This window comes from Hyaena hyaena, unplaced genomic scaffold (genome assembly GCF_003009895.1).
Source record: "Hyaena hyaena isolate Hyena2069 unplaced genomic scaffold, ASM300989v1 scaffold_286, whole genome shotgun sequence".
Taxonomy (NCBI): Eukaryota; Metazoa; Chordata; class Mammalia; order Carnivora; family Hyaenidae; genus Hyaena; species Hyaena hyaena.
The window spans coordinates 644886-667980 of record NW_024080918.1 but is presented as its reverse complement, the minus strand read 5'-3'; the positions used below and the strand labels follow the sequence as shown (position 1 = coordinate 667980).

Genomic DNA, 23095 nt, shown 5'->3' with positions numbered 1-23095 from the left:
ATTTTTTTTTTATGTTTTTTTATTTATTTCTAGGAGAGAGAGAGAGAGAGACAGCGTGAGCAGGGGAGGGTCAGAGAGGGAGTCACAGACTGAAACAGGCTCCAGGCTCCGAGCTGGCAGTCAGCAAAGAGCCCGACGCGGGGCTTGAACCCACGAACCGTGAGATCATGACCGAAGCGAAAGTCGGACGCTCAACCGACTAAGCCACCCAGGCGCCCCTGATGCATCCTCACTTCTGATAGCAATTGCAAATTTTTGCAAGGACTCACAAAACTCATAGAAAGCTGTTTTGGTCTTGGTTGTGATTTATTGCAGCAAATGGATACAAATTAAAATCAGCCAAGGAAAGAGGTACATTGGGTAGAGTCCAGGAGACTTCCACACACAGAGCTTCCAATGTCCTCACCCCATTGGGGTGTAGACAGTATTAACTTCTTGCACCAAAGATATGTGACAGGATGCACAGAGTGTTGCCAATTAGGAGGCTCACCCAAGCCTTAGTGTCCAGAGATTTAACTGGGATTAAGGCTACATAGACATAGTTGATTGCTCATGTGGTTGACCTGAGTCTCCAGCCCCTCTGTACGTAAACCTGATACAGTGTGTCACTGAGCCCCATGAGCATAAAATTTGGGGGACACACAGTATAATATCTTGAAAATGTATGCAAATTTTACATACTAGTCCCTAATATAGCTTTTATTTCAATATATAAAAATATTTAAAATTACTTATTATGGAGTAAAACTGACACTAAGATTATCACACTAATCCTGTGGCTTTTAAAACTGGCTCACTGTGGAGGGCCTCTGGGGTTGGGGTACTCAGTTTGAGTAACATGAGTCCCTATTATCAGAGCTGCCAACAGTCTTTGTGTGACAGCTTCTTACCTGACCTTTTAACAAGACAGGCCTCCTTCTTGAAATGCTTTTTATCTTTTGCCTTTCACTAAGAGCATGGAGTTGTGGGAAGACCATGGACTGTGGAGCCAAACAGCCCTGGATTTTAATCTTAAATAGCGGTGTGATTTTGGGTCATTTACTTTATCCGGAGTTTAGCCCTCCATTCAGATAGTCTTCATGAGATTACACTGAACAACCACAGACTGATTTGCTTCTTGGTTTGCTTTCCTCAAAGTCAAAAGCAGGTATGTTTATCCACTGATATAAGGTAAGGCCAGAGCCAGGAACTTTCGGTTCTCTTTTTATACTGCATAGGGAAAAACAGAGTACCTGTAAGATTTGACTTCTACTTTATACTATACACAGAAATCACTTTTTAATGAATTACATAGCCAATTGTGACACTAAAACAACTAAGTTTCCAGAAAAAAACACAGACTATCATCATGACATTAAGATAAGCAAAGATCTCTAAAACAGGAGGCCAAAATCATGAAGCACAAAAGATTGATAAAATACTTAAAATAAAAAACTTTATCAAAGTGAGCCTGAAAACTCCCAAACAGAACCAAAAACAACTTAAAAACAAACAAACAAATTGCCATTATCCTGGCCTGTTCCTAATTTGCCAGAGTTTGACCTTGCGTAAGGGCAACATATTGACCAAAGATGCGGAATTACCTCAGGAAAAGTGTGCTCACCATGAAAAGACATGGGGAAAACTTAGGCTACATACTATATGATTCCCACTACGTGACATTCTGTGAAAAATAAAACTAAAGAGACAATAAAAGAATCAGTAGTTGCCAGGGTTGGAAGGTGGAAGGAAGAGGAAAAGACAAGTAAGTGGAACACAGGAAATTTCCAGGGCAGTGAAACTATCCTGTCTGATATTATCCTGGCAGATACATGACTTCATGCATTTGTCAGAGCCTATAGAACTGTACAGCGTAGAGTAAATCCTAGTGTAAACTATTGAGTTGATAATGTTTTAAGACTAGTTCATCAATTCTAATGTATATACCACACTAATGCAAGATGTGAAAATGGAAAACAGAGGAAGAGGGGGTATTGGGAATTCTGTGCTTTCTGCTCAATTTTTCTATAAACCTGAAACCACTCTAAAAAATAAAGTCTACTAATTAAAAAAAAAAAAGCGAGCTCAGAATTGTTGTCTTTGTTTGAAGTAATAATATGGTATCTGTAAAAAGTAATTTTCTCATTGCTGCATCCATCAACCTGTCAATCTGTCATGCTAAGTTATACATTTTTGGCAATAGGTGGTTTTCAGTGTCTAAAGGAAAAAAAAATTGACTTCACAGGATTCAGAAAGCCTAAAAGACTGAGTTAACATTAATAAAACATTAATTTTATTGTCTGTATAGTTAACAGTCTGAAAGAAAACTCAGGGTTATAAACTATAAATGGAGGTGATACAGAATTATTTTTGATCTGAATAAATTCTCTTTAAATTTTAAAAGTAACCGCATGTCAAATTTTTATTTTAATTAATGAAATGAAAAGCCTGCTTCTGCTTTTTAAAGACTTTTTTTTCAAATGTAATGCTATTTTCTTATGCCTTGCTGAAGATGAGACAGGTTTCCCTATAATCCTTAGACAATTTTACACTACAAAAATCATGCAGACTTGAAAAATATTTTAAAGCCAATATGCCAGTCGTCTTCATGATTGATAAATTCATTGGTCTATCTCAAAATGCAACTTGATCTCATAACATGAAATAATGTTTCTATGAAAACTGGCACATATAAAAAAGTATTTTAGGTATGTATTTCCTATTGAAATACTTGAAACTTCCAAAACAACAGCACGACAATTTAAAAACATTTATTGTTAATAGCACATTCCAGCTCTGCTTTTTCAAAGTAATGGAAATATATGAGACATATAATCAGGAAATAGGTAGAATTATAATTTAAATAAAAAATAATGACAGCATAAAATTTATAAAGGTGTAAAATTAGACAAACTTTGTCATGTAACAAAAAGACAGATCAGGCTAATGGTCCACTTGTTCCAAATAGTATTTAAGACAGAACTGTCTCTCACACACTCTCTCTCACACACACACACACACACACACTGTCCTAGTTATTTCAACTTGTACTACAGTGGTCCTCATTAAAAGCGAATGAAAAGCACAGAAAAAAATTTTTTTCCAATCTCATCAAATTACATGCAACAGCAGGCTTTTGTCAAGATTTTTCTGTAGGAATTGGAATAGTAAGAAAATCCTAGTAAGGTACTAATAGTAAGGTGAATAAGAAATGTGTTTTGGCAAATTGAGATCTCAGGTGGCTCCAACCACAACACCTCTCTCTGATGTTCCCCCACATTAGAAGGGGACTCTCTAAGTGTCCCTAAGACCAACTGAGTGGGAAAGAGATTCTTTGCAGTGCACTGGCAGATTTTGTGTCAGTGACTGGGTTTATTCCATACAGAAATAGTTTAACCTGAAAATCTACTGCTGAAGAATTAGAAAGGTCTATTAGACCTCAAAATTTCTAGCACAACTGCACTGAAACTTATTCCCAGCCTGATACCCTATTCTCAAATAGAAAAATGTTCCCTATTAAAGTTAGTCTTAAAACATAAAAAATGAGAACATACGCAAAATACCTCAAAAATGGAAAAGAACAGAAAACACAGAAAAGTACATGATTAACATGATTTTCTTTAGCTATCTAAGAGGAGGCTTCTTTTATTCTAAGAGTCTATTTACAAAGTATGCTTCCATTGCCTTTTAAAAGACACATATCAAATGTTAAGTCATTTTAGCAATTCTATAAAAAGATTCATATCTTTTCAAATATTTTTTGCCATTATTAAAAAAAAAATTAAAGGCTGTAATCTCTGTCACTGACGCGAAAGGGCACGTGATCGTAAGGGAAGAAACATTTCACTGGAGTTTCCACAAGTTCCTCCTTCTTCTAACTGCAGCTCTGGCGGCAAAGGGGGGGCCCCGGGGTCCCCAGGTCTGGGAAGTGTAGTCGAAGAGAAGGTGGGGTTGTCAGTTCTACCGACTTCTAGAACAGGCAAATTCAGGGAGGACTCCGTAGAGAAAAAGGGGGCCGTGCTGGATTCTCCTTCTGGATGGTATATGACAGTGGATGCTCTCAGTTTTTCAGAGAAATTACTCTCATGTGAATTTGATCTAGAGAAGTTGTTTGTGGCTCCATCTGGAAAAGGCTCACAGCTGCTACATTTCAGTCCTATGATAAAATTATTCAGATGTAAATGAAAAAGTCACTAAAAAACAAACAAACAAACAAACATCCCAGCCCATACTCATCTTGTGAGTTTTGGAAGATTACAAGCTAGTTACCACACAACCAGAAATTTAAATGGCAGTTTATAAATTGTCATAATCGGTTTCACATTTCATTTGCTTATCCCAACAACCAAAAAGTATACCATTACTTTTTATTTCCTAGATAAGGAAGTAATCTCAAGGAAGCTAAATGACATGCTATAATTCACATTTAATTTGCATACTTCTATACTTAACCACTGAATGACCCAGGAAAAATTATGTAGCACCTAAAATTTTTCATAAGGTAAGAAACAGCTTTCACAACTAATGTTCTTTAACATTTTGGCACAAAATGTAATAAAAACAAACTGTAAATGGGGCATATGCTAAAATTCTATGAGTTAATTAATACCAATTACGGATTCCTGATCATAGGGTGTTAGAAATGGAAGGGATTTTAGTGGTCCCTTGGGATAGCTTCTCACTATTAAGGATGAGAAAATTGTGACCCCAAACAGTTAGGTCATGCCCAACATTCTAGAACCACTTCATGAGAAAGTGAGAACTAGAATCCAGGTCTCTTCACATTAAATAATGTTCTGGTTTACAACCAGAGTTTACTTAAATGACAGTGGATCTTCTGATCAAAGAATTTTACCACATCCAATGAGTATAGCTAACAATTAGTCTCAGGGTGAAAAGAATGAACACAAACAAATTTTATCTGTTTGGCTTAGCAATTATTTAACCTAACTGCCTATAGGCACAAAACCTCCTGAGTTGACAAATTTTATGTAAAATCTGCAAAGTCTTATATTTTAAGTACATTTATATGTCATTTTTTCCCATAGCTTTTCAGCTTCACAATACATTCAGCATTTCTCTTCCATGCTGCATAAATGATTTTTTAAAATGTTTCTTTATTTTTGAGAGTGAGAGAGAGAGTGTGTGTGAGTAAAGGAGGGGCGGAGAGAGAGGGACAGGATCCAAAGCAGGCTCTGAGCTGACAGCAGCTAGCCCAATGCAGGGCTCGAACTCACAAACTCTGAGATCATGACCTGAGCCGAAGTCAGACGCTCAACTGCCTGAGCCACCCAGGCGCCCCTGAATGATTTTCTTAAATGTGGCTCAGGAGGGAAGACTTCTAGTGTGTCTCAGTATGGACTTACAGACTGAGTTTCTTAAGGGCTGAGTCCTAAATTATTCATTTCTGTATCCCCAGTGCCTAGAACAGCTGGAGTAGAGCTACATCACATGCACGTTTATCTTAAGTGCTCTGGAGAAAGTCAGAGAGATGGGGCTTATGGGGAGAGGAGGATTTAAACAGTCCAGGCAATTCTATGTAGTATTCCAACTGGTGAGGGCGTGCTCCAGGGTGAGGGCGAAATGCAGGAGGTGAAATCTGCTATGCCGTTAATCAACCTCAGTTCCCATGCCCCTCTCATCTTGCCAGACAGTGACTCTAGTGTTTAAAATTACGGAGAACTTCTATACCATGATTCTTATAAACATGTGCCAACCACTTCACTCTGTGACCAGCTGGTGGAACAAGAACTATCAGAGCTGGGCTTATTAAAAATACTTCATCTATATATTGTTCTTTGTGTGTGATGTGCATTTTCACGGGTTACGTTTGAATAGGTTGACCTGACATTCTGCTGACTTTCGAAACAAGTTCCTGCATATCCCGGGTCTTCATTACAGTTAAGTTTTGTGTAAATGGTATTGTTAAATAAATATAAATACAGAGCACTGAGTGACAGTCGTCCACTTTTCCAATGAAATGACATGGCATAAGGTAAAAACGATGTAAATCAAATGTAATTCTGAAGCTGAAACTTTTTGAATACTAACAAAATGATCATTTCTGGGGTTTTTTGTTTTGTATTTTTCAAAAAAAAATTTTTTTTAAATTTTAAATAAGCTCCACACCCATGTGGGGCTTAAACTCATGACCCTGAAATTAAGAGTCACATGCTCCACTGACTGAGCCAGCCTGGAACCCGTGTATTTTACTTTTAAAAGCACTGTCAGGGGCGCCTGGGTGGCTCAGTTGGTTAAGCATCTGACTTTGGCTCAGGTCATGATCTCATGGTTTGTGAGTTCGAGCCCCACATTGGGTGAGCTTGAGCCCTGCTCTGGGCTCTCTCTCCCTGCCTCTTTCTCTTTTCCTCTCTCTCTGCCCCTTGTTCATTCACATTCTCTCTCAAAAGTAAATTAAAAATAAATAAAAATTTAAAAATAAATGTTAAAAATAAAAGCATTGTCACATTAAAATGCATTCTTGGCCACCTAAAACAGTTTACCTTTCAGATGTTCTAGTTTTATATTTCTAAGTTTCAGCACTTCATCTGTAATCTTCTGAATCAGGAAGTTCTGTGTTTTTTCTCGCCGAATAGATTCAACCAGCGTATCTAGTCCTTTGGGGTTTTCTTGTAAGTAGTCTAGTAATTTCCCAGCCCTTTTCCTACTTGATGTTCGGCAAGAAATTTCTTCAGTGTCTTCTCTACTGAGTATTTTTTTTGCGCGTAGATGATCAAAATGTCTCTCAGCTATGATTTTCTCACACAGGTATACACGCAAATTTTCTAAAGCCTAGAAGACATAAACTGGGTTTCAGTGTTGCAGTTGTTGTTTTTTAAATACCCGAGGAAATCACATACGTGACTGATTATTAGGTGACTATTATTAGAATCTTAATTGGTGGGAGAAAACGTACTGAAGAAGCTCAGGCCTACTAAAATCCGTGTTATTAAGACAAAGCGTCAAGTAGACAGAAGTAGGTCCTAGACTAAACAATGCTCACAGTTTCTATCTTGCTTTAATCTCATCTCCACACCTACATACCAAGACCAGGCTATTGTGAGGGGTTCAGTCGGATCTAGAGGGCCTGGGTCCTTGGAAATAGGGAGGCCTGCTGAGCGTCTCCACCTTCAAGGGTACAGATGAGAGCAGAGGCTTCCATACATTTTAGTTACCATTTAACAAGGACTCTGGGATTAGTCAGGGTAACTTAGTGAGGTCTCCTAATTTATAACTTTCTCACGTTTGTTAATTTTCCCTTTTCCTAGAGTAAAACAATGACGATACCAATAATAATAAAAACTCTGCACTAAAAGGACCCATAATGTGTCTGTCTTTGGATTCAAATGGAAAGACTAACTCAATGAGTATTTGGTAAAAGGCAAGTACGAGGGGTGGGGTGGAGGGCAAGCGCTAAAGAAACAGTGAATGTTGGAAGGAATTAAAGGAATGAAGAAAAGGAAATCACAGAAAACAGACCTAGATCTGAGAGGTGCCTCAGGGAATTTAATTAGCAGAAAACTGATGTGTGGGTCCCAAAAAATAGCATTAATAATTTCATTCCAGTGACTGAATTCTAGCTCCTTCATTTACTAGATATGTGATCTTGGATAAGTTAACTCCTCAGTGTCTCAGTTTCCTTACCCGAGTATTATGAGAAATAAATTAATTTAAGTAAAATACTTAGAAAGGTGCCTGGTAAATAGTAAGTAGTCAATAAACGTTAGTGATAAAGACAGTGATGACTAAATGGACCCACAGGTATCATGATGAGCTAAAAGGAATGAAAGATCTTAGAAATATCTAGTACACGGTGGCAGGAAAGTAGGTTAGGTGAAAGATTCCTACAGTTCTCGGGCCACTGAATTCCAACATTCATTTATTTATTCATACAACAAACATTCCATATATATCTGAATGCCTAATATGCCATGTGCTGAGCGTACAAAGATGAACAAGCCATGGATCCTGTATGCCAAGGGCACATGGTCTAGTTGGAGAACACACAATAAACTCAAGCCAGTATTTCTAAAACAATGTGATATGACCCAGAAAAAAGCCACAAGTACTGAGGAAGCACAGAGTAAGCAATTAACTGTACCTCCAGGACCTAGAAAGTTTACAGAGGCTATACTTGTAGCATGAGGTGCACAGAGGGAAATACTAACAAGTCTAGTGTAGCTGGGATGCAGGGTGCATGTGAATGGGTGGTGAGAAATGAAGCTAGAGAGGAAAACAGGTTGGATTATGGAAGAATTGTTGTAACATATTGAGGAACATGACGTTTCCCGGTAGCCAAAAGAGTCATCAAAGGTTTATAAATAAGAAGCAATAAAAAAAGTTTTGCAGAGGACTGGGGGGAGCAAAAATGGGGAGACCCATAAGAAGACTGCTGTAATATGCTGAGTGTATGAATTTAGGCTGTGGGGATGGAGGCAATATGTGCTGCTGAAGCGAGCACTGGAGACAATAGATTTAAAAGCTGAACTCCTTGAGGGGCACCTGGATGGCTTAGTTGGTTAAATGACTGACTCTTGATTTTGGATCAGGTCTGATCTCATAGTTCATAAGATAAAGCTGCACTACCAGAGTTGTGCTGTCAAAACAGTCTGCTAGGGATTCTCTCCCTCTCTCTCCACTCCTCCCCCACAGGTATGCATGCACTCTCTCTCTCAAAATAAACAAACTTAAAACAATAAATTTAAAAAAAAAGCTGAACTTGAAAAACTCCATGTGTTGTCATTACCATTTAGATGCTGATGGTTCACAAATTTGTACATGTGATCAAGACACTCTCCACTTAGACATCCCAAAGGTACTTCAAATTCAACATGTCCAAAACTAAATTATCTTTGTCTGTCCCTTTCCTCTGATACTTTTTTTTTTAAGTAGGCTCCACCCTCAGCGTGGACTCCAAAGCGGGACTTAAACTCACAACCTGAGATTAAGACCTGAGCTGAGATCAAGAGCTCAATGTTTAACCAAGTGAACCACCCAGGTGCCCCTCCTTTGATATTCTTAACTCATTTGGGAGTACCCCCATCCATCTAATCATGGGATAAACTTACACTCATTCTTGACCTCCTGCTTTTTGTTCACCTGCCACATCTGATCACCCACCCACCAAGTCCTGCCAATTTACCCCTTATTTTTTATCAAATCTGCCCCTTCTCTTCATCTCTATTACCAGCATTGCCTTAGTTCAGGTCTTTATCATATGCTGCGTTGACTATTAGGAACAGACACCTAGCTGTATACTTCCTAGTTCTTTCCTCCCACTCAAATGTCTCCTTCACACGTTTATAGGATCTTCCAGTTTTTCAAGAAAAAAAAAGTATCATATGAATTTTACTAATATTGAAATATTGTCAGTGAATTTTGTTGAAATTTAAAACCGTGTGTTCCACCAATGTAAAAGATGAAGTTCCTCAACTATGGCAGAATAGCAGAGAGGTCAAGAGTTTGGCTCTGGATCAGGCCAACATCAGTTCCGATCTTAAATCGGCCATATACTCCTGTTAAGAGCTGGGGTAAGTTATTTAACCTAAGCTTCGGGTTCTTTACTGAAAAAAATAGTGATAAACAATTCCTTTGGAAGACTTCTAGGACTACATGAATACGAAGGCTTGACACAGTTCCTGACACACAGTAAGTACTCAATAAATAATAGCTGCCTGATAATTGCCGACAGGACACTTCTGCCATGGATCCTGCCTACCTCTCCAGCTTAATCTATCACCACCTCTATCGGTATCTGTTCTACCTAAAATTGCTATCTGTCACTTTAGGGTTCACTGTGTTGTTACCTTTGTTTTGTTTTCTCCTCTCATACCCTAAATCCTTACTTATCACTTAAGATTCAGCACAGTGGTCATCTCCTTCAGGAAGCTTTGCTTAAACTCTGTAGTTAGGCATCCCCTCTCCTCTGTTCTTGTAGCACCCTGTGCATATATTTCACTTTTCCATGCATCAGGACTCCACAATTCATGTCCACTCTGTCTCACTACTCTTCTCAGCCATAGTAACCTCCTCACTGTCAAATCTGATACTTGCCAGTCTTTATCTTACTTCTCAGTAGCATGGACACAGTTGACCACTCCCTTCTTAAAACACTCTCTTGTTTTAGATGAGCACCACACTCTCCTGGCCTCATTCCCATCTCTGTGGCTGTCATCTTTCACTCCCCTATGATCTCCCTTTTCCCTTCTAGCTCTCCCTAGTTGAACTCACTCAATCCCACATTTCTATTTCTAGCTCAGATCTCCTTTTTTACCTTCAGACTTATAGGTCTAATAGCTGATTTGACATTTTCACTTATCAATCTAATTCCACTCTTTCTCAACGAAATCCATCACCAAGTCCTATCATTTTTATTTCAAAAATCCATCTGGAATTCCATTCCATCCATTTCCACTGCGTTCACCCTGATCCAAAACACCATCAGCTCTCAACTATATAAATTCCAAGTATCTCCTCACTGGTTTCCTCTTCTCACTTCTGCTCTCCTCAGTCCATACAATAGGCAGAGAGATTAAAAATATAATTCTTCAATAGGTCCCTACTATACTTAGGGAAAAAGTCCTAACACTTTATTACCATCTCTAAGACCCTTCACGATCTGGCTCTAGCCCACCTTCCTAACTTCACCTCAGGGAACCCTCTGCCTTCTTCCAATTTCCCCAAGTCATCAAGATCTTGCTTATTTTAGGTCTTTTGCAAATTCTATTCGCCTAAAACATTCTTCCCCCAGTTCTGTCATATTCTTCAGCAGCCAATTTAATGTAACCTTCCCTGACCATCCTATCTCAAGTAGATTCCTCCTGCTATTGTCTCAACACCTGCCTGTCTCCTTCACAGAACTTAGCTTAATTTGAAATCATGTATTTATTAGTTTTCAACCCCAACAGCCCGTATGTTTGAAGTAGGCAAGACCCACGTATGTTTTCTTCAACTTTGGGTATCTTGCACTTATTAGAGTGTCCAATAGTGTTTTAGACGAATGTAAAATGTATTTATCCAGTTTGAAATTATCATTTTATGTGTCTCCCTCCTTGCAAGAAATCAAGCTTTTCAAACTGGGACTGTATCTTAGTTTTTAACTTAAAAAAAATTTTTTTTTTACTGTTTTATTTATTTCTGAGAGAGAGAGAGAGAGAGAGAGAGAGAAAGTAGGGGAGGGACAGAGAGAGAGGGAGACACAGAATTCGAAGCAGGCTCCAGGCTCTGAGCTGCCAGCACGGAACCCCATGTGAGGATCGAACCCACGAACTGCGAGATCATGACCTGAGCCGAAGTCGGATGCTTAACGGACTGAGCCACCCAGGCGCCCCAGTTTTTAACTTTTAAATTGTTAAAATCATACATGCTTCACAGCAGCATGTAATCCATATTTCTGAAACTGAACTAAATTCAACCAAAAAGATGAGGTAAACAACTAGATGGGAATGGCAGGTGGGGAGGGAAGGAGCACAGTGGAAGAGTGGGACTTTCCAGGAGGATGGGTGGTGGTATACTATACAGCAAGACAGAATAAGCAGGGACAGCAAGCAGCTTTGGGGAAGGGATGATAAAAAGTTCAGTTTTTGAGTGTGCAGAATAAAGTAGTCGATTTCCAGTAGATATTTGGAAATAAGCACCTAGAGCAGAGAAGGAAGTCCAAATATGTATATGATAAGTTTAATTTTTTAATGTTTATTTATTATTGAGAGAGAGAGAGCAAGCAGGGAAGGGGCAGAGAGGGAGATACAGAATCCCAAGCAGGCTGCAGGCTCCACGCTGTCAGCACAGAGCCCGACATGTGGCTCGAACTCACGAACTGTGAAATAATGACCTGAGCCGAAGTCAGACATTTAACAAACTGAGCCACCCAGGCATCCCTGTGTATGATAATTTTAAGACCTTCTGAAGTCATCAGCCATTTTGAAAATAGCATGAAGAAAATTTCTAAGGAAAAAATATGCACGTACTTTTAAAATAGACTTCCTGAAACCCATTCAGGATTCCTCAAGGTTATGAATTTCTGATACAGCTGTAAATTGAAATCATGGAGATGGATAGTATCAATGAACTGATAGGAAAAATGAAGACCTGGAAGGCACTCTTCATATCTGTGATTGTGTACAGGTTTTATATTTATACCCATTTGTAACCTCTCACCACCTTTTTTTAATTAGCTGTAAAATGGGAACGGCAGTTATTTCCCTCAGAGGCCGCTGTAAAGATTAAATGGGAACGTTGCAAATTGTGTGACAAAGAATCTGGAACACCGCAGGCTTAGCTCTTGACATTCATGTTTTTACTGGCACAAATCTTCTATAAAGCAACATTCATGTATTGTACAGTAGTTACCAAGGTGCCAGACTTATCTCAAATAGTATGTAGGGGTCTGACTGTCCTTTTTTCCTATCTTTCCAGGCCCAAGAATAGTACTTTATCCATATAGTAAGTGCTCCATAAATATCTGAATGAGGAAACTAAGGCACAAATCCCAGTCATACCGTTTCCTTCTGCTGATGAGTCATACCAATTGTAAATACGAATACAGTGTAATAAACCTTTGAAGGGAAGGGGAAGAATTTAAAGTAGATGTACATTCAAAAAGCTGCTGTCTTGTCCAGTTCACAGAGATTATTCTGTATAAGTACTGCAGTGTTAAACCAGAACTCATTTTCTGTTGAGTTTCCGTTGTTGAGGCTTTTTTTTTTTTCCCTGTTTTTAATTTGAATTTATATAAAGTATTTTAGTGGTACTCCTATAGGTCTCGTATGGCAAAACAAGTAATTAAAAGCAAAAGAGAAACAAGAAATGCCTTAGTAAAGGCATTCTTTTCAAATAAGTATTAAGATCTGTGCAGTTCTGCAGCAACCAAGCAAAAGAGCCCAATTTAGGTACTGAGTATTTTCAGCATTTACCTGTAGATTAATTTTCGGCTACCCCCCGCCCGCCCCTCAATTTAAATATGTGGGCGTTTGCTTACTAGGGGAATTCCAGGTTGTGCTTTCAGCTGTTGAGCTTCCCCCAACCCCCATTATAAATGAGTTTCACATTTTTGCTTTGGGGTCCTTTAACTGGCCCAGCTTTGCTCCAGGTTGAGCCAGCAGCCTAAGGAGTCTGAGTCAGGGATGAACCTGGGCAATCGGTTCCCAACAACGCTGGTCCAAAGTGCAGTGGGGGTTAAACACACACACACACACACACACCCACACACACACACCCACACACACACACACACACCCACCCACCCCCAGAGGAAGAGCGAAGAGTGGGCAAGCAGCTGACTGCGTAGAAACGCTCCCCTGGACAAGGCTTCAGGAACCCAAGTCCTGCTTTTAGCGATTTAAAACGTAAGATTAACAGATCACGGGGATCACTTCCACCAAGGCTCTCGGATGTAGGGCTCTACATACTCCCCGCCGTCCTGTGGTGTCTGGACCTTCCGCTTCTCCGACCCGCAGGCTCTCTTCCGACTCGGGACTCCCACTCAGGGTTTCCGCTTTCCTCGCCCGCCCGGCCGTAGCCTGCCCCCACCCACCCTCAACCAACGGCCCTTGGCGGCGCCTGGGCAGAGGTTAGGCTACTCACGTCCTTTTTCACTTCTGTCAAGTCCTCCTCGGTGAGGGACAGCGCGGTGGGCTCCATGGCGGAGGCGGGAGTTAGTGCTTCTTCCGGGTCCCGGAGCTCCCGCAGCACCGCCAGGCCAGGCTGGGGGCTTCGGCCTCCGCGTGAAGGGGGAGGAGGGGAGGAAGACCCGGTCCAGAGAAAAAGAGCTGCCCCTTCGAAAACAGAGGGGCTCAGAGGCGAAACGGTGGAGCTTCCGGCTCCGCCTCTAGGGCCCAGGGCGCCGTAGACTTTTGCGTTCCAAAGCGGCCTCAGCGTCGGGTTCCTTCCTCTCCAGGAAACTCAGGCGTAGGCCCCTCCCCTCCGCGAGGCTGGATTAGCCTTAGAGCCCGCCCCATCTCTGCGTCAGCCAATCGGTGCCTGCCTCTGGATCCTTTCAGGAGTGGCTCCGCCCACAGCCCCCGCATGCTATTTGCAAGGAGAGGTCGGGTCGCCTCTCCTTAAGGACTCGTTTCCGTGGGTGGGGCCCGTTGCTCCTCCCGCCGCCCGCCCCCGCCCTGGCAGGCTGCTCACTGGTGGGGGCGGGCTCGGCCTGTCGGTACGTCTGGGTTCCTCCCCTTTTCCCAGACCCCGCCTACAACTTCCGGCGGCTGTGTTTGCCCTCAAATATAGTTATTTGGTCGCGTACGGATTCGCGTTGCATACGCAACACACACAGACGCAGCTTAACTACAATATTAAAGAGTTTTTTTGAAAGAGAAAAACCACCCCTGATCCCACTGACACACAGACTTTAATACTTAATTTAACGTCTGCATACTTTTTGGTTATTGTTTTTTATAATCCTTTTCCTTATTTATCTGTGTAATAAAAACATGTCTACCTTACACCTCTCACAGGGCTGCTGTGAGAATTAAATGATACTATAAAGTTCTTAGAGGTAGTTGGCACATAGTATGAAACTCAATTTATTACCATCTTGTATTACTCATTTATTCACTCTTTACTAATACGTTCTGTTTATCTTACCTTATCCTGGAAGAGTTCTCTTACTTTTATGGGAAAGACTGATAACTATTCCCAGAATGGTATCTAACTACCAATAGAGGTGTATACAAAACAACTTGAGTAATGAATAATGTGGGTAAGAAGCTGAAAACAGAGCCTGGGCCCAAGACGGTGGTCTGGACAACATGCTAAATAAATTGGATAGTATTTTAAGCAGCGAGAGTAGATAGAAATGACAAGAGGACCAAAGACAAACTTGGGAGCTCCAACATTTTTTTTTTTTTTTTTTTTTTTTAAGTAAACTCTACACCCAGCATGAGGCTGAAATCCATAAACCAAGATGAGGAGTTCCCTTCTCCACCCACTGAGCCAGCCAGTCAGGCACCTTTTGAGAACTCTAAACATTTAAGGGAAGGGAAACAGAAGAACCAGAAAAGAACAATGTTGCCAAACCCATACCAGTGTAGTTTTGGTCACACAATATTGCATCATAAGCTTTTAACATTTAGGTTACATCATATGACTTTTTCTATATGATACACAGCACGGGTACAGTTTTATCTGATTGCTTAATCTTTCCACATCTTGGTATAACCCAATTTACTTAACATTTTGTGCTTTCATTTCACAAATATTTATTGAATGTCAACTATATGCCACATACTGTTCTAGGTGCTGGGGAAACAGCTATGAACAAATAGATAAAAATTATTTCTTCCCGTAGTTTAAACTCTAGCATACATGTGTGTGGGAGCAGGCCAGATAGACACTTGAAAAATGATGTGTAAAGTTATCTTATTATGTTAGAAGATGATAAATTCTAAGAGAAAATACAAAACAGGAAAGTCAGATGATGGCATCTGGAATGGAACATTGTAAACATTTTCTTTTATTCAAGTAAAATTAACATACAGTGTTATATTAGTTTCAGGTGTACAATATAATGGGTTCAACAATTCTATACATTACTCAGCACTCAGTGCTGGAGTAGTGACATTTAAAATAGGGTGGTTAGTGAAGATCTCACTGAGAAGGGGAGATTTGAGTTACCACTTGAAGGAAGTGAAGGAACGAGTCACGTGGACATATGGAGAAAGAACATTATGAGTAGAGGGAACAGCCAATGAAAAGGATTCAGTGGGGCAGGGCAGGAGATGAGGTCCTTGTGTGCTACTCTGAACATGTACTCTGACTTTACTCTGAGTCATATGGGTGTATTCTGAGTCAAACGGGAAGCCACTGCAGGGTTCTGAGCAGAGGAGTGACACGATCCGATTTATGATTTGAAAAAGGACACTTTCACTGTTGCCTTCAAGGGAAGGAAGCTGGAAAAGGGGAGATCAGTTAGGACACTGTCCCTGAAATCCAGGCCCCAGGAGGTGGTGGCTCGGGCCAGCGTTAGTAGCAGTGAGGGTGTTGGGAACCTTTGGAAGAGAAGTGGAGATGTGATTTCATTTCCTTTTAAAAGGATTACTCTGGCTGCTGAGAGTACACTGTAGGTGTAAGGGTGGAAGCAGAGACAGCTAGAAGCTACCACAGTGATCTAGGGGAAGATAAAGGTGGTATGATCAGAGCAGAGTGGTGAGCACTCCCCCAGCGTTACCTTATTTCTAGTTTCTCATTGTTATTAACAATTTTGTCCCCCAATATTTCATCTATTGATTCTTTTTTTATTAAATTTTTTTTAATAGTTTTCATTTATTTTTGAGACAGAGAGAGACAAAGCATGAGCTTGGGAGGGGCAGAGAGAGAGGGAGACACAGAACCTGAAACAGACTCCAGGCTCTGAGCTGCCAGCACAGAACCCGATGCGGGGCTTGAGCCCACGAACCGCGAGATCATGACTTGAGCCAAAGTCGGACACCAAACCAACTGAACCACCCGGGCGCCCCTCTTTTTTCTTATTTTTTAAATTTAAAAAAAAAAAAGTTTTTTTTAGCATGAGCAGGGGATAGAGACAGCAGGAGAGAGAGAGAGAGAGAGAAAATCTCAAGCAGGCTCCACACTCAGCATGGAGCCAGATATGGGGCTAGATCCCATGACCCTGAGATCATGACCTGAGATGAAATCAAAAGATGCTCAACTGACTGAGCAACCCAGGTACCTTATCCTTTTTTCTTTTAAATGGTCTTTTCCCTTGCATAAATTCTCAGAAGCAGGAGCACAGAAGCCAAGGAAATGTCTTTTCATATATATTTCCACAGCTTCTATTTAATGTATTGGTCCAGTCGTGTGTGGGACTGACCCGTTTTGCCACAACTATACAAGCTCTGCTGGCGACGGAGGGGATTCAGCACCCATCAAAGTAAAGGGATTTGAATGATGCTACTTTGACACATCCATTTTTCCAGCCATTAGGAGGTGGTTGCTCTTTTATTGTTTTTCTTTTTAAAAAGAAAATATTTAAAACACACCAAACTATTTAAAGAAAAATACTGCAAACACCTCTGTTCACTACCAAGATTTGACAAATACTGATATTTTGCCATATTTGCTTCTGTTACGGCCACTGATTACCAAATGTTAGTGACATCGCTGATTCTTGAGCCTTCCTTCATGACCCTTGCTATACATCTTTTTGCTTGCTGTTGACCATTATTTCCTTTCTGACACCTCCAACCTCCTACCATCCTCCATATGCAGTTTTTTCTAGAAAAGTTAAGTGTCTGCTGTGTGTCAGAAGCAGGAGTTTCGGACAGAGGGTCAGAGATTGAGTGAGGAGCTTAGGAATTTTTTAAAGCTGAAAGGTTCATATTTTGTTTTTGAGGTCACATCTCAATGTTGCCAAGTTGAATAGTCCATGTTAGAGCAGCCACATCTGAATGTCATGTGCCTGATCATAGAGAGGGTTCATGATAGGCTTGCAGTTTCCAGTCTTGCTTTCTTTCTAGTGCACGATACTTCCTTCATAGTCAGAAGCATTTCCCCTTTTCTGCTAAACCGCAGGGTCAGACTGTAATGAAGTTCGGGCCCCTTTTCAAGAAATAGCGCTGCCCATTCTTTACCTTGCAATCATTTTACCTCTTCCCTACCCTGCTCCATCCCCACCTCGAATTCTGGGTGTACCATCTGTCTCCTACTGTGAAATGCAAGGCATCTGAGACATGTACCACAAAGGATACAGTTTAAGTGCTACAGACACAGGACAGCATATCATAGTGGCTAAATATGAAGAGTTATAACCGACAGACTTAGGCTGGTGTGTTAGTGTTCTAAGGCCTGCTGTAATGGGTTACCATACACTGGGCAACTTAAAACCACAGAAATTTATTTTTATTCATTTTTTAAACTTTATTTATTTATTTATTTATTTATTTGTTTATTTATTTATTTCTGAGAGAGAGCACAAGTGAGCAAAGGGCAGAGAGAGAAGGAGAAGGAGAATGAAAATCCCATGCAGTCTCCACACCGTCAGCACAGAGCCCAAAGTGGGGCTCGAGCTCACCTGAAGCAGGGGTAGTGCTCGCTTGAAGCGGGGCTCAAACTCACCAGATGCAGGCCTTGAACTCACAAATGGTGAGATCATGACCTGAGCTGAAGTCAAACGCTTAACCGCTTAACCGAATGACCCACCCACCCAAACAACAGAAATTTCATCTCTCACAGGTCTGGAATCTAAAAGTTCAAACTTGGCAGGGCCATGTTTCCTCTGAAGACTCTAGGGAAGACTGTTTCCTCCCGTCTTCTGAGCCTCTGGTGGTTGCCAGCAATCCTTGGCTTTGGCAAATGGCTCTACCCTCTGCCTTTGTGTTTACATGGCCTTCTCTGTTTTCCTACTGTACCTTTGTTTCCAAATTTCCTCCTCCTCCTCCTCCTCCTTCTCCTCCTCCTCCTCCTCCTTCTTCTTCTTCTTCTTCATGTTTATTTATTTTTTGAGAGGGAGGTAGGGAGAGAGAGAGAGAGAGAGAGAAAGTGCATGCACATGGGAGAGAGGCACAGAGGGAGGGTGACAGAGGATCCAAAATAGGCTCTGCATTGACAGCAGAGAGCTGATGTGGGGCTCGAACTCACAAACTGTGAGATCATGACCTGAGCCAAAGTCAGACACTTAAGCTGAGCCACTCAGGCACCATCCAAATTTCCTTCTTCTTATATAATACAATAACACTAATTGCTGGGTTTAGGCCCACTCTAATCTAGTATGACCTTATCTTAACTCTAATGCATCTGTAGAGACATTATTTTCAAATTAGGCCACGTTCCAAGGATCCAATGGACATAGATTTTGGGAAGATACCTTCCAAATTAGCACAATTGGATTTTAAATTTGTCAGTTATCAGCTATATGACCTGAGAACAATTAAGGAGCATTCATTAAAGATAGCTAACACAGGGATGCAGAGGGAGGGAAGAGGAAGCCACTTTTGACTGACAGGACAACATGAAAGAGGTATATTTAAACTGGACCAGAGGACTTTAATAAGTGGCACTTTAGCTGCTATTTAATGATCGATTCCAAAATTTCCTGCCAGATACCAGGTGCCGGGTTGCGCAATGAAGTCTATTCCAAGTGATTGTGAATTACAAATTTCCTCTAAATAGTTGGAGGAAAAAAGTGGCCAGTTCTGAGCCAGACACTCCTGGATTTTAATGGCAAGACAATGTGTAGTGGAATTCAGACAATTTAGCTCAGGAATGTTGTGAACTTTCCAAGTCGTCTGTCCCAGAAGTGGCTCCCAGTTTAGGAAGGAAAGACCAGGAGCAGGCAAGTGGTGAGCATGGGCCTAAACAAATAGGAGGACATTCTTAAGTACACTCTGAGACCAGGACATTGTTGGGGTTGATGAGGGCACCTGAGGGAAGGGCTCAGTCCCTCTGCCTTGTCAGGAGGGGATTTGTTTTGGGAGTAAAAACAGGAATTTGGTATTAGAGGCTTACATGTTTATGGGACAAAATACCTTAAATAAAGTGGAGGAGAGGCAATATCCTTTACACCAGCAGAGATCTTCAGGGAGGGGTTAGATCTCTCAGGCATACAAATACCTGGGAAGAGGGGCGCCTGGGTGGCTCATTCGGTTAAGCATCCAACTTCGGCTCAGGTCATGATCTCACGGTTCGTGGGTTCGAGCCCCACGTCGGGCTCTGTGCTGACAGTTCAGAGCCTAGAGCCTGTTTCAGATCCTGTATCTTCCTCTCTCTGACCCTCCCCTGCTCATGCTGTCTCTCTCTTTCAGAAATAAATAAAACATTAAGACAATTTAAAAACAAATGCCTGGGAAGAAATAATCACTACCGATTTATTTCGCACCCACTCTGAACCAAGCACTTACATCTGCTGCTGCAATTTAATACCTATAACAATCCTTCTAGGGAGGCTTTATTACTCTCACTTTACAGATGAGAAATTTGAGGCTTAGAAAATATTATTTGCCCAAGGCACTCCTCTACCAAGTAGCAGAATCAGGATTCCAACTCAACATGTCTGATTACGAGGCCTGTGTTCTTAACTGCTCGCTGTAGACTGAGCTAACTGCTTTAGGACGCAGTGATTCAGAGGAGCTAGGATACTAGAACATTCCCTGGGGCAAGGGCAAAGATATAATGCATTCAGGTCTGTTCTCTGTGCCTGAGGTAGGAAAAAGAAAAGCTAGGAAACTTATGATGGGATTGTCCCAACTGCTTAATGTGAAAGAGAGTATCCCAAGACTGGCAGAAAAAGAGCCCTCCAGCTTTTGATAGATCCTGAACTCTTGCTACCTTACAAGGGCATCCTGCCAAGGTGAGGAGGCTAAGGAATGCGCCCACTGCTCAAGGCCTAGGGAGGTTAACTGATGGAGAAGGTGGTATCAACATTATTGAACAGAAGCAGAGGCTCAGGATTGTAGTAAGAAGTCTTCTTAGCCTATAGTGAGTTTTTGGAAATGGACTCTCCTCTGGTGAATGAAGAGACGGTAACAAAATAGCTTCACATGAGTTCAGACGTTCATGGTTCTGTCAAATGTCACCTTGAGTTATATGGAAGGAATCTTGTAAATGTGAATGCCTGATCCTGCTGAAGATGCATGAGGTGTGAAGATCCATGGGTAACAGTGAGGGGGCTTGAATACAAGTCGCAGAAGGAGAAAAAAGGTGGTATCTGCAAACTCCAGGTAGGGCTCCATTGCAGGCATAACTTGGGAAGGATTATTGAAGGCCTAGCTTCTGAGTTCCCAGAGTGGAACAATACCCAGGGCTTCACAGAGCATCGTGATTCAGATCCAAACTGAACTTCTCTGGATTGGATTGAGTTGAGAAGTACTAAGTTTTCTTTCCAGCAAGGCATTCAAGCATACCCCAGATAACTTTTTCCATGAGGGAATTCACAAACTGGAAGGCACAGTGGTTTGCTGAAGTGATTTTGACAGCGCTACCAGCCCTAAGCCTCAGGGAGACCATGTTCATTACTGCCAGAACCACTTGAACCTTGAGAATCGTTTCTAAACAGAGGTAGGGGGTTGGCTTGCAGGATAGGCAGTTATTTTTTTCTTTATCTTTCCCCTAATTTTTATTTTATTTAAAAATTTTTCTTAATGTTTTATTTATTTCTAAGAGAAAGAGAGACAGTGTGAACAGGGGAGGGTCAGAGAGAGAGGGAGATACAGAATCTGAAACAGGCTCCAGGCTCTGAGCTGGCTGTCAGCACAGAGCCCGACGCGGGGCTCGAACCCATGAACTGTGAGATCATGACCTGAGCTGAAGTCGGATGTTTAACTGACTGAGCCATCCAGGAACTCCTTATTTTTTAAAAAATGTTTATTTTTGAGAGAGAAAGACAGAACAAGTGGGGGAGGTGCAGAGAAAGAGAGAGAGGGAGACAGAGGATCCGAAAAAAGCTCTATGCTTTCAGCATGGAGCCCAACGCAGGGCTCAAACTCATCAACCGTGAGATCATGATGTGAACTGAAGTTGGTCACTTAACTGACTGAGCCACTCTCCCCTAAGTTTTAAAATCCAGTTCCAGTGGGGTTTTTCTTTGGAAAGAACTGGCTGTGATAGCATACTACATCAGATCTATTTTTATTGATTGATATTTAATCTGTTGATATTCAGGTAAAGTGTAGCTCCAGTAAGGCCAGCATTTTATCTACTTTTTCAATGCTGCTTCTACAACAGTGCCTGGTATATAGCAGGTGTTATGAAACGAATGTGTATTCCCAAAAGTCATGGGTTGACATCCTAGCCCTCAATATGAGTGTTAGGAGGTGGGGCCTGCAGGCAGTGATTGGGTCATGAGGGTGGAGACCCTGAGAGTGAGATTAGTGCCCTTGTAAAAGGGACCCCACAGAGATCTCCCTTGCTCTTTCTGCCAAGTGAAGATATAACAGAAGTTAGCAGTCTGACTTTTTGACAGTGCTACCAGTGCTAAGCCAGTTTACCAGAACTGGACCGTGTTGGCAGCCTGATCTCAGTCATACACCTACAACTGTGAGAAATAAATGTCTATGGTTTAGAAGCCACCCAGTCAATAGTAATTTGCTATAGCGGCCTGAGTGGACTAAGATAGTAGGTGTTTAATAAATACATGATGAACAACTGGCTAACAGCTATTCAATCATATGAACTTTCAGTTATGCAATTTGATTATGTTCTAGAGATCTGCTCTACAACCCTGTGCCTATAGTTAACAATACTGTCTCGTACACTGAATATTTTGTTAGGAGGGTAGATGCCATGTTAACTGTTCTTACCACCACAGAATAAATGAAAGCAAAAATAAAACAATCACTCTTCTCTTCGTCAGCACACTTTTTCCATTATCCCCATCCAGTCCTGCATAGTTCCTCTCAGCAGCCATTGTGACTTCTATGGCACATAAGGATGCGGCTCAAGGAGAATTTCGTGTCCTGTAACCTCCTGACTTTAGCTCTAACCTACTTGCCTCAACCCATCCCTTGCCTGTGCTCCGTTCTCCACTCCATCTTGTGGTCTCTGACTCACACCTCACTGTCTGATTTTCAGCCTTACTTCACGAGGCCTTGAGTCATCCCTGTACCACTTACTGCTCAACTTCAGGCAGGTTTCCTAACTGCTATAGGCCCAAGGTTTCTCATCCACCCAGGACAAAAGTGTAAATACGTAAAGAGAAGAGGAATAGAGATGGAATGTTGGAAAATACTAACATATAAGGGATAAGAAATAGCAACATCTTATCTCATAGATTGAATGCATATAAAGTGCTTAGTTACTTTTTTTGTGTATGTTTTATTTATTTATTTTGAGAGAGAGAGAGAACGGCAGAGAGAGAGAATCCCTAACAGGCTCCACACTGCCAGTGCAGAGCCTAATATGGGGCTTGAACACATGGACTATGAGATCATGACCTGAGCCAATATCAAGAGTCTGACACTAGACCGACTGAGCCACCCAGGGACCCCAAGTGCTTAGTTTCTTCCGTACACCAAGTGGGCAGTAAATATTAGCAATTATTGCTTTTGTTATTCTTTATTTTTAATTTTTTAAAAATTTTTTATTTTTATTTCTAGGAGAGAGAGAGAGAGACAGCATGAGCAGGGGAGGGTCAGAGAGAGAGGGAGTCACAGACTCTGAAACAGGCTCCAGGCTCTGAGCTGGC

The 23095-nt window shown here is 41.3% G+C and overlaps 1 protein-coding gene across 2 annotated transcripts; it reads right to left on the bottom strand.

Annotated features, from left to right (window-relative positions):
* Positions 1-1985: 1985 nt before the first annotated feature.
* On the bottom strand, positions 1986-13892 carry BCL10 (BCL10 immune signaling adaptor). 2 transcript variants are annotated; one of them, XM_039246932.1, is made up of 3 exons: positions 13561-13892; positions 6483-6771; positions 1986-4135 (listed from the first exon to the last, which is right to left on the bottom strand). In XM_039246932.1, exons 1-3 carry the CDS (start codon positions 13615-13617, stop codon positions 3780-3782), a joined length of 702 nt encoding a protein of 233 aa, XP_039102863.1. In that variant the 5' UTR covers positions 13618-13892; the 3' UTR covers positions 1986-3779. The 2 variants fall into 2 exon arrangements, with proteins under 2 accessions (XP_039102863.1, XP_039102864.1); XM_039246933.1 differs by lacking the exon at positions 13561-13892 and adding an exon at positions 11946-12003.
* Between the last annotated feature and the right edge of the window lie 9203 nt (positions 13893-23095).

Coding starts and splice junctions, on each gene's coding strand:
- BCL10 (XM_039246932.1), bottom strand. CDS start 13,617: ATGGAGCCCACCGCGCTGTCCCTCACCGAGGAGGACTTGACAGAAGTG. Junction 6,772..13,560: donor TGACAGAAGTGAAAAAGGAC/GTGAGTAGCCTA, acceptor TATGTCTTCTAG/GCTTTAGAAAATTTGCGTGT. Junction 4,136..6,482: donor AAAACTAGAACATCTGAAAG/GTAAACTGTTTT, acceptor ATTTTATCATAG/GACTGAAATGTAGCAGCTGT.